Genomic DNA, 12,174 nt, shown 5'->3' on the forward strand with positions numbered 1-12,174 from the left:
ATTGTGAGACATACCAAAGGGAAAAGAATTTCTGTCCAGAAGGAACTTGAGTGCTTTTTAATTCAAGATTTAAGAAAATCATGTCTAATAGGAAGGCCCATGAACCTCAGATATATTCCTAAACCTTGAGAGTTTTCACATATCCCACTTGGGGTATATGTGGAAGGGATACTGTTTAACACTAAAGAATCATATGAAGCCGACATGGGAGTCTACTTAATATGTGTTTATAAAAACCCTTTAAAGTTGTCTGCATAGTTAAATTCTTTTTATCTCCTAGAAGATCCAGCAATTTTGAATGACTACAATTTAACCAAACCTCATGAAACAGAAAATGTGGACAGCGCAGAATGCCCAACCAATGAAGATGAAGATACAGGAGGTGAGCCATAGTGTACGGATTAAAAACTAATGGTTATAGATATAGTTGAGGCTTAAAATGAAGAAGAAATCAGAAGCTCCCTAGGGAAAACTTGTGTTTGTGGATGGAGTTGGGAGTAATTCAGTTTTGTTCACTTTACAAATATTTACATTTAATAATTTGTCAGCAAATATTGGTTGTAGCCCTAGTCCTGTGACCACTGCATCAGGTAGCAAAGAGAAAGTTGAGGTGATGTGGGAAAGGAGAAAAAGTATAGTCATCATACCAGTGCCATCTTCCCTTGGGAAAAATTGCAGTCATACTAGCATCCTCCCCTTTCCCCTCTCGCCCAGGTCCACTAGAAAAACCAAAGAATCTATCTGATGGGGACATTCCCTTAGACTCTCTCAAATTGAGTGTGAGCACCCACTCTTGAAGACTTGTCAAACAGCCTTTCATGCCTGCATCTCCCCCTGTCTTAAACAACCAATGTTTCAGTTGTCTGTTCCAATTCTCTATAAAGCTATTATTCTGAGAGCGATATCTCTTTGCCCATTGTTTGACATTATGGGCTGTAAAGTGTGTTCCTTGGTCTGAAGAAATGTGACTTGGCAATGAAAATTGGTGCAATATCATCTGTTCCAGTTCTTTTATAGTACTTTAATCATTTGTGTCTACCACCAGGTAAGCAAAGTCTAGTCCAGAGTCAATGTCTATTTTGTCCAAACCCACTTGTAGCCGCCCTGGGGCTACTGGCATGGGTTCAGTGTAATCCACTTGTCAGCTAATGGGTTCAGTGTAGTCCACTTGTGGGGCCTTCCCCATGGGGAATCTTAGCCATAGCCACCTGCAGCCTCTGTCTTTCTTGTTGACAGAATAGTTCTTGTTGGCATTCTAAGCCCCACAGTGTTCAAAAGGAACCTCTCTGCATTGCTGTGGTCCCCAAATGTCTACTTATTTCATGCATCCAGGTGGCCACCTCAAGCAGTATCCACTCATTGGTTCCAGTTGCCTTCCAAACCTAGAGGGGGTTCTTTTGATGAATATCGACATATCCTACTTTAATGTACCCCTCAGATTCCCGTGACGATTTCCACAGGGCAGTGCCCCATAAAAATATACTTTAATAGACTAGATTTCCATTGTCCTTCTGTCTATTCATATGGCCGGGCCATTGGCCAGGCCATTGGCCATGACGCATGAGTCAGGTGAAAATTGAAACAGAGACTTTTATCATTGTTCTTCCATCACTGCTAACAAAACAGCATGTAATGCATCTCGCTGAGCTGATTTGTTTTTACCTTCAATCAGAGTAGTAGTCTTTTAAACAGGATATTGTCCTTTCACCTTGGAACTGCCATCCATAAACTAAGAAGGTCTTTGTTGGTCAGTCAAGTGCTATTTATAGGGCACTGTCCAAGTAATAGAATCTGGCAGCTCCTTACACAGTTCCAAGTCAGTCCTAGAAGAAAAGAGACTGCTCATGAGTATGTCCTGCTTGCATTCCCCAGGTAGCATTATCCTGTATAAACCGTTTCCATTTTATTATGGAACTCTTCTGGGCACAGCCCTCCTCTCAATAGAGCGTTTATCTGACATCACCTAAGACATCATAGGTATTTCAGATATTAAGATTGTTTTTTGTTCTGTAGTCATAGGGACAGTTTCAGTTAATGTCCAATAGCAGGCTAGTAATTGCCCTGAAGCAGAAATTCTCTTGTCCAAAGTCTCAGTAGTCATTGCTGGGAAGCACTTTCAGGCTTTTGCTATAAGGCCCAGTCTATGCTCCTCATAGAGCTATCACACAGAATTTGTCCATACCAGCACTCCAGCTTCTCTTCTGTGCTGTGTGGACTTGGGCAACCTTATCCGTTCCCACTTAGCGTATCCAATTAATATTGCTTGAAGGTCAGATTTACATGCCTTTTGTTTTATGGAAACACTTTCCCAGTCAGACGCAATGTTTATCCTTATAATACATTCAAGTAAAAGAGACTCACTCACTTCAAACTTTCACCTTAATCTATCAACTCTTACATTTTTAACTCTAACCTCCAGTAGAATTCATCAATAGGTTTTGGTTTTCCAGTACTAGGTAGGGGAAGTGATCCTTAGACACAACATCCATTACCATAAAACAATCAGGTAAAGGAAATACAACTTCGTCACATAAAGCCTGTTTAAATATCCCAATTTTCATCCAAACTTCCATCTTAATCCTATCAACCCTTACATTTCTATACTCTCAATCTAATTGAAGACTCTGTTAGGGTTCACCAAGTTTTAGTACTATAGTGCAGGAGGCTCCCCTGTCAGGGAGTCCCAGAAACTTTTTTTTTGGACCTTCTCCCCATTTTATCTTTTCATATGCAAAAGTTTGGGTCCCTAGGGAGAGGTAGAGCCAATAGACCCTGACCCTGGCCCTTTTGTCAATCTTTGTCATGATTAATCTGCCTGACTATTGCCCCTGACAATTCAGATCAGATTTCTCATTGTAATCTTTGCCTTCTGGCTTTTTTAATTGGGATGAATAGAGTGGACTTGTTTGGGGCCTTTTAATATAGAGTAAATAGCGGGAAGTTCCTTTAGTCCACCCAACTTTCATAATGTTGTAGTAAGACCTTTGTTTCAACTCCATTGGTGTTCATTTTATTTATCCCATTTCTTAATAACCATCTAAAGATGTTTACCCTACTAAAATGAGTCCCTTAACTCTCCTCCTTTCTTTTTCTTCTTTGTTTTGGCCTATTGATATTTTCTTTATTCACCTTATTTCTTAATAACATTTGTAATTTTCCACCTTACTGGGACAAGTCCCTTGACTCTCTCTTCTGCCTCTTCTCATTTTCTTGTTAATTAATCTAATGTTTTTATTAGCATCTATAAGACTCAAGAGGGGAAGCTGAAACAGCAAATTTAAAAAGGCTTCTCAGAATGTTGCTTGATTTTGCAGCAGTAAGATTAAAGCCATGCAAAAGGGATCCCTGTTTTAACTGTGTCTTCTTAGATTCTGTATGTATCTCTTCAGCAACCATTTATTACAAGGCCAGTTATGTTTCTTATTTTCTGCATTTTCGACACTTTAGGGGCCTTACAGACCTAGATTTCAGGTATTCAGAGATGGATCCTGGGATAGCCAATTCTTAGAAATAGCAGAAGGTTTGGCCAGAAGATTGCTTTTCATATACAAAACCAACCAATACAGACAATACCCTCCAACTGTCTCCTTATCTAACTCTCATACACTAAGCCAATATTTTCCCTGCCTGAAATCACAGGGAATGTTAGGGCCAAGTACAGGACTAGAGATCACTCTTAATGTCTCACAGCCTGCTGGAATTATCCAAACTAGCCAATTCTGAACTGTTTATCCTTCCCTGCCCTACCTTTCTCAGGAACTCCAGTAAAGGCTCTGGCCTAGGATTTTTCCCTCATTTCTTTTTTCTTCTTTTAGACTAGCAGTGGTGCTTTCCCATGTGGCCCTGCATGGCATGTGGTGCCTGGTGCCTCCACTTCGAGACCTCTGTGTAATAAACTTCCTTCCAAGCCTCATTCTCATCTCCTCCCATGACTGCACGGACTTTACCATTCCCTAGCCAACATGTACATTCTTTGGACACCCCATTAAAACACATATTTTATCATGACCTGCATAACAGGCATATTCAGTAGGTGACTGTCTTGATTATCATAAAGCCAGTCCCATGTGGCTTACAGATGAAACATATCAGCTGCTTCTTCTGGGGTTGGCATTTATAGAAGGAGTCAAATAGTCCACCTTCTCAGGATAAACAGACCTTATAGTAGCTTTTATCCAGTCCAATAGGCTGGCTGTTCCCCAGAGAGAAACATGTTCTGTGTCCAGATCATGTATAACCACCTGTGATTTTAGTGAATTTTATAGTGAGCTGTGGGTGTGATGTCAACTCAAACATGCTCTTCTGCTCTGTAGCATTCAAAACCAAAGACACCCCCCCTAATTTAGTCATTCTCACAATCCATTTAGGAAAAGTTCTTCAAGAATTTTATGATACAGATTCACAAAGTCACATTATACTCCCTGGTTTCGGTAGTTTATTGTTTTTGCCCTCCACCCCAACCCCCACTTGTGAATTATCTTCTTGATGACTAGAGGTCTTAGAGCAACTCTCTGTTGTTCCTGCATAATTTTTCCCTTTGAGGACAGCTTTGAGCCTAGTACCCAGAGCTCAAACCAACTGAAATCTGAGCTTGTTCCAGCATCAAAGTCTGACCCAGCACTCTCTTTTCATTTTATTTTAGCTATTACAGATAACAATAATTGAGGGATTGTATATTTCATTGTTTTCTTATTAGCGTGCATTTCTTTATATATCCAGTGAACCAACTGCTTAGGAGTTGGATCCATCTCTGAATACCCTTGGTAATTTTACCTTTAGTAACTGATCACAGCACAGCTGCTGCTCCATGACGTGAGTGACCATGTGTCCAGGAATCAGAGGTTTCTCATCCCTCACTCTTTCTTCCTTTCTCTTCCCAAATCACATGTTGCTATTAGCCACCGGTCAAACAAATCCCACTTCTGACACCTATTCTGGAGTGTTTTCCAACACCAACAACCAATTCTCCAGTTCTCCAGACAGCAACTGGGTATCCAACAATGCAATTTAATTTTCATACTAAACTCCTGGAGTTAATGCAGAACCCACAGGTTAAGGGTTCAGCCTCATAAGATTGCCCTCGCTTCACACAGCAATTGAAAGTACCAGGTCCCCAGGTTACCTGCACTTCTATCCAGCCTCAGGTATAATAATTTGCTAGAATGACTCACACAACTTAGGAAAGTGCTTTACTTCCTACTACTGGTTTATTATAAAAGATACAACTCAGAAACAGCCAAATTGAAGAGATGCATATGGCAAGGTATGGGTGGGAGAGCTTCCATGCCCTCTTTGGGCATACCTTTATTTGTTCGCCTAGAAGCTCTCTGAACCTCATTGTTTAGGAGCTTTGTAGAACTCAATCTGCAGTCCCTCATCCCCTTCCTGGAGATTGGTGGATGGGCCTGAAAGTTCCAACCCTTTAATTACTTGGTCCTTCTGGTGGCTAACCCATCCCGAGGCTATCTGGGGTCCCCACCCTAAGTCATCTGAGTAGCATAAACTCAGGTGTGATTGAAAGGAGCGTGTTATGAATAACAAAAGATACTCCTATAACTCAGGAAATTCCAAGAGTTTTAGGAACTCTGCGTCAAGAACTGGGCACAAAGACTAAATTGTTGTGTAGTACCATAGTTTATGTTCATAGAAGTGGAAAGAAAAAAGAAAATCCTACCTCTATCCCACCATCCAAAGATAATCTCTATTAACATCATGGAATACTTTTGGGGTTTTTTTTTTTTTTAATAAATTTCGAGCATTATATTTATTTTAACATTGCACATATTTCACGCTAATATTTATGTTGATAAATCTGATTGCTACTGCTTTATGAATGTCACTCAGATCTTATCTTAGCTGTCATTTCTTAGAGAGATGTTCCCTGACAACCAAGTCACAATTTTAACATATCATCCTATTTTAATTCTCTGCATGGCACTTCCCATGGATAATTTTGGAGTTTTATTTATTTGTTTATTGTCTCTTTCCCTTCACCCTTCATGAGGTGGAATTTTGGGCTGTCTTTTTTACTGCTAGGTATTTGGAGTACCTTGAACAGTACTTGGCTTATAGTTGATGTGCAATAAATATTTGTTGAGTAAATGACTAAATGAATGCCTTTGATCAATTAGATATATTTATATATGTGTTTCTAAATGAAGAAAAGAAAAATTTTAAAAATCGTTTCTCGAGGTCTTTTTTTTTTGTCTTAAATTTTTAAGGGATCAAAAAATAGAGTTCTTTGTCTAAAACTTCTGAGATTCAAATCACAGCTTCAACTAACATTCCAGCTCTGCCTAGCTATACTTTTATTTGTACCAGTTCTTAACCACAGAGACTGAAAAATGCTGCCTGGCACAGGATGTGGTCATTTGTGCTGAGGAAAGGCATATGGTGTTCTACCAGCTTCATGCAACTTCTTGAAGTGACATCCATGGAGTCACACTCAGAATGAGGCAAATAATAACTGTGCCTTTGGCTTGCATTTTTCTGAGTTAAGCTAAGTTCTGGTAGGTAATGCCATTAATTTTTTTTTTTAAGTGATGATCCTTAAACATCTTTTTGTCTGGGAATTATAATTCGTGTTAGAATTTGCCTGGGTTCAGAAGTAGCTATGAGTTTTATGTTTTCAGGTGTGGGGGGCAAAGGGGTGGGAGCCAGATTAAATACCCAAACATAAACAAAAAACCAAATAATTTCTATTTAACAATAGGAATTTAAAACAAATATTGTAAAACCCATGTGGTTCAACACTTCTCTGAGTATCCACACAATAGTTTGCAGGCCTCTGAATTTGACCCTGCTCCAGAAGTGCTTCCAAGGAGAAAAGAGAGCAATTCAGTCTCTGTGGTCACTCGGTTAGGGTCATCTTCAGCTGCTATAGCTGCTTATGCCATTTCTATTACCTTAGCTCTAACTGCAGGTCAGTGAATTAATGGGATATCTGTGCATTTTTCTTGGTTGCGAGAGGTCTGGGAATGTCATGCAGTTTTTGACAGAGACTAGAAGATATAATCAATTATTCTAAATAATTTGAGAGAGAATAAATGCATCTTTCCTCTAAGCCTGATTTAGATATGAATAGACTATTTTAGTGTTGAAAGATTAATCCATTATTTCATGATTAAGCTCCAAACTGATTATTATACTATTCATGTTAGTGCTTAATCTGGGTCACATACCTTTGCAAAAGATTGTAACCAGGCCCTTGCTTTTTAAAAACATATGTGATCAGTATATATAAATTATACATGTTAAATTATAAAGTAATAGAACTGAAAAGTAGCACTGACTGATAGAAGGTATACCTATTGCACAATAAGTTAGTTCTACCACATGTAGCATAGGGGAATATTAAGATAGAGTTAGGATTATACTTTTAAAAGTAATTAGGGAAATTTAACTATAAAGTAATAATGATTATAAACAATTTTAAAGTATCTTTTAGAGGATCTTATTCTAAGTTTAATAGAAGTATTTCTTAAATGTACTTTGAAAATATTTAGAAACTAAGTCCTGTCTTGGAATGTTTTAAATTCAGTATAATTGTAACCATGTTTAATTTATATGTTAAATAAATTAAATGTCGTGTGCATCTTTTCAGTTTCCAGTTCTTAGGAAAATGTTATAGAAAATTTAAGGCTCTAATAGAAGCACTATTTCTCTTTTGTGGAAAGACAGACTAGATTTTTAGGGGGGCAGAAATTCTTTACCCAACTAGAGTTGTTGTTTGAGAAAGAAGATAAAATATTTAGAAAGAATTTTTAAAAGATATTAATATTCAAAATAAATTCACTTGTTTTCCACCCCATAGGGACTTTAATTATATATATTAAACAATATACTTCTAGGATCTTAGTGCAGGAATTGGCAAACTTTTTTTGTGAAGGGCCAGATAGTAAAAATTCTAGGTTTTGTGGTCCATACAATTTCTTGCAACTTTTCGTCTCTGCTGTTGTAGTGTAAAGCAGCCATAAAGATACATAAATGAATGCACAGGGCTGCATGACAGTAATTTTATTTATAAAAACAGGCATTGAGTCAAACTTGGCCTGCAAGCCATAGTTTGCAGACTACTGGCCTGGTATATGCATTTATTGTGTGATGAATTGAGGAAGCTTTGGTCCTTGAAAGGAAAGAACAATGATCATATAAACATTTCAAAAGGATATCAATGGAGAGCCTAACACTATTATTTTTAAAATTAGAAAATATGTATCATTAACAGCTCTGTTTATCACACACATATATAGTGTGTATACTCTGTACCATTACAATTTACATAAATTAATTGGTCATATAAAACCATATGTTGATTAAATGTACTACCACTGAATTGGCTCCTCCTTTCTTCCCGAAAATTTAAATTAATAGACCAATGCACTGGAGATATTTACATCAACTTAAGTTTATTTCTTCCATGAGGCCTTCTTATACTCTCCCAGCTCCCCCATCTAGTCTTGGAGTGGAGTTTTCGTACTGTTTGATTAGTACTTGTTTAAACACCTAATTATATTCTACCTGGAATTGTTTGTGCATGACAAACTTTCACCCCATTATATTAAAAGTTTTTGAAAAAAAAGAGCCCCAATAGCCCACATGTATAGTTTTCTTAAATGGCCCCCTGTGAAGTTGTATAATCCACCCAATTTAAAAAGCACAAGAAATGAAGAGATTCAGACTTCTTTTTCCTGCCTGGTCATTGACTCCTATGAACAATGACAACTGCAACTGTTGTCAGACTGATCTTGAGCAATAAGAAATAACCCAGAGATCCCCAAGTCTTTGTTATTGTTTAGCATTGGATAAGTGCTAGGATATCCTAAGCACTTCACTGAATTCAAAGGATACTGGGACCTTCATATTGGATTTTAGATGTTGCTGAGATACCTTAATGTCAGAAGCAGAAGGTAAAACAATATTATAGCATATCATGAGAAAGAATACCCCGATTGCTTGTGTCTGGCCTCTGTTAACAGAGGAACATAATATAGTAGAGGCCTCTGGATATCAGGGCTAAAGATAAAATGTATTTAATAGTAGTGTACCCAGGGGTATAACTAGGTAGAGATAAAACACTAGATGGTGGAAAGTCATCCCAGCAAGGCCCTATAAAAAGAAATATGCAGTTCAGTGCGAATTGATTGAGTTAGTACCTCAGCTTTTTGTTTCTTTTTCTTCTGAAGTTGGTCCCATCTTTGCCATTTTCCACTTAGACATGGAAGGAAAGATTCTGTCTTGAGCATGTATGTTTTGAGGTTGTGATTCTACATGTATATGCTGGTGGTATTACTTTTCCTCTTCGAATTATTAGGGAATCTATATTTGACTGCCAGCTCCCTGCATTTAACACTCTATTGGCTCCCATTTTTCAGCTAGCACCCGGTTAACAACCACTCTCTCTTTCTGTTTACACTAGCAGTTTGTTCTAGAGTTGCTATGGGGCAAAAAGTACATAATATGTCTCAGTATCCATCAGCATCAGCTGTTTACTTGCCTATGTAGCACATTTATCCTTCGTATTAGTTTCCTAGGGCTTCTACAACAAAACTGGGGTGCTTAAAGCAACAGAAATTTATTCTTACATTTCTGGAAGCTAGAAGTATCAAATCAAGGTGTCAACATGGTCATGCTCCCTCTAAAGACTCTAGGAAAGAATCCTTCCTTGCCTTTTTCTAGCTTCTGATGGCTCCCAGCAATCCTTGGTGTTCTTTGGCTTGTGGCAGTATAATTCCAGTCTCTGCCTCCATCGTCACACAGCCACCTTCTCTGTATGCATCTCTGTCTGTCTTCTCTTCTTACAAGGACACTCATCATTGGATTAGAGCCCACCCTAACCCAGTGTGCCTTCATCTTAACTAATTGTATCTTCAATGACCCTGTTTCCAAATAAAGTCACATCTGAGGTTCCTGACAGACATGAATTTTGGGGGAACTATACCTTTATCTCCCAGATCTTTATAATTGAATATAAAATATACCTGGTACTCATCATGAAATAGATTTCTTTTTAATTAATTGTACAGTAGTGATCAGTAGTGAAATAAATACTAGTGTATTTAAGTACTTCTGTTGCGTAAGACTTAGGATCGTGCCTAATTCCAGGAAAAAAGTTGAATTTGATAATTTTTTGAAAGGCTTTAAATTTTCTTTATTGTGATACTTTATTGTGTGAAGCTTAGATCAAAGATAAGAACGTTAATTAGAAAGTTTGCTGAAAAATAATTCTTTACCCCTTAGGAGATATAGCTCCCGTCCTCAGTAGCTTCCCATGTCAGAGTCTCAGTCTCTTTTGAGGTGTACAACTTTTTTGCACTCATGAGAAATACAAACTACTTTGATGCTTCTGAAAGGGGGGAAAAAAACCAAGCCACAGTTGTGGTTTATGGATGCTAATTACTGCTACATTTAGATGTGTAAAGGAGGGGCTTATGGCTGGAGCGAGCTGGGAGAGACCAAGTCAACCTCGCTTAGGCGCTCACTGAGGTTCCAGTGGTACTGCTCAGCACACGCAAATATGTGCTTCAAAAGGAAGTGCCGTTTTTTATCAAAATATTACATCTCTCAAGCCCAGATCAAGACCTGTCGCTCATGGGATGCAGGGGTTATCTCACAAAATCAGCAGTACTTTGCTGCAGAAGTTCACTCACAGGGGATTTCTGTAAGTGCTCATGATGGGCAGAGAGGCTTTATGGTTTCTATTGTGTCAAATGGGTAAGTTCGGTTGGCGATAAAACCTAGACACCCTCCTTGAATCTTTTTAACAGAAAACACCATCTCCAGATTATTTTTTTAACCAAGCTGTGTAGCACAGTGAACTAAAAGGAACTTGTAGGAAGATATTTGGCATCTACAAAAGAGAAATGGAAAACTGTAATGGCTGACAGAAAAATGGGTCTGCCCACTGTCCTTGGTGGATCCTCCAAGACTCTTCTCCTTTCTTTTGCTTTCCTTTAACTGTGGAGCAATAGTGCTGGTACCTTCTTACAGTGGAAGCAAGATAAGTGTGATATAAAATGGTTTCCAGTCCAGTTGGTGAACAGTATATGAAATACCCACATGTGCCTGCTAACTCTCACAGTATCAGCTCTTGCCAGGTGAGTTCAGTTGTTCAAAAGTTTGACACCAGACATGATGACCTGGGCCATTGTATACCCTGGTGCAGTTTGGTAACCACATGAAGGCACCCTGCTGATGAATAAATGAAGAGTCCCTATGGTGTGCCAGAATCAGCTCATAATCACTTGTTAAATTTTCAGGAATTTTGTGAGCTGGGTGACTTCACATTGGTAGCTTGAAATGAGCCATGGTATTTATACCACTGATATCAGTAAATGCTACAATTGAAGGCCCTTCCTCCATTCTGAGTTGGTTTTTAAGCATTTACCAGCACACCACTGGCCTGAGGACTGAATGAAATTTTATTCTGGCTCACTAGGTCATCGTTTGTCATAATTTGTCAGAAGGGCTTTTTTGTTTGTTTGTTTTGTTTTCTAATTTGCATGAAAGAGAATAGTTTCGGAGATGAGAAGAATACATGAGAACTTTCTACAACATGGTAGGTAGGATCCAGAAATTTTATCTCTAAAATATAGGGGTTACATTATTGTAAAGTTAATGAAATATAGGTATTTTGGGTAGAAACTGTTACAAAAAGCATAAAGCAGCAACAGTGAAGTTTAGACTAGATATAGCCGATCATACATTAAACTTAAAAAGTCCCCAAATGGAATCATTTCTTAAATTAAAAACAAAACAAAACAGAACCACAGTCCCCAAATGATCATGAGGCAGTTATCTCCGACCAGATCCTGTAACATAAGATTTAGCTTGCTCCTGTCAGAGAAGGGAGGAGGAGTGGATAGCTGGAGGCACTTGCCAATCTGGTTACATCCCATTTATATATATTGCACTGTGGCAGGGTCTCATTGTACTTTATTGTCTCCCAAAGAGCTGATGAGAGGACAAGGGCAGTCTTTTATATTCTTATTCTTTTATACCAAAGTTTGGGATATACAGTAAATGCTCAGTATTTATCCATTTTTCCTTTTGCCTCTTCATCCGCCATTTATTTTTCCATCCATCCCCTCCCTTCATAGCCAAATGCTCACTAAGTTGTTAAGTGAAGAAGAGTCTGTGAGTACATTTTTTTTAGCAGTATTCTTCAACTTGGAT

At 38.3% G+C, this 12,174-nt stretch overlaps 1 protein-coding gene across 2 annotated transcripts in view; it reads left to right on the top strand.

Annotated features, from left to right (window-relative positions):
* Positions 1-12,174, top strand: part of IKZF3 (IKAROS family zinc finger 3) — a 76,149-nt gene that overhangs the window by 23,057 nt on the left and 40,918 nt on the right. The window contains exon 3 of one of the 2 annotated variants that reach the window (XM_039873589.1): positions 281-382. In XM_039873589.1, coding sequence (XP_039729523.1) covers positions 281-382 — 102 coding nt within the window. The remainder of the gene's footprint in view (positions 1-280; positions 383-12,174) is intronic. The other variant, XM_039873588.1, reaches the window with a different exon arrangement.

This window comes from Pteropus medius, unplaced genomic scaffold, assembly GCF_902729225.1.
Source record: "Pteropus medius unplaced genomic scaffold, Ma_sr-lr_union100, whole genome shotgun sequence".
Classification (NCBI taxonomy): domain Eukaryota; kingdom Metazoa; phylum Chordata; class Mammalia; order Chiroptera; family Pteropodidae; genus Pteropus; species Pteropus medius.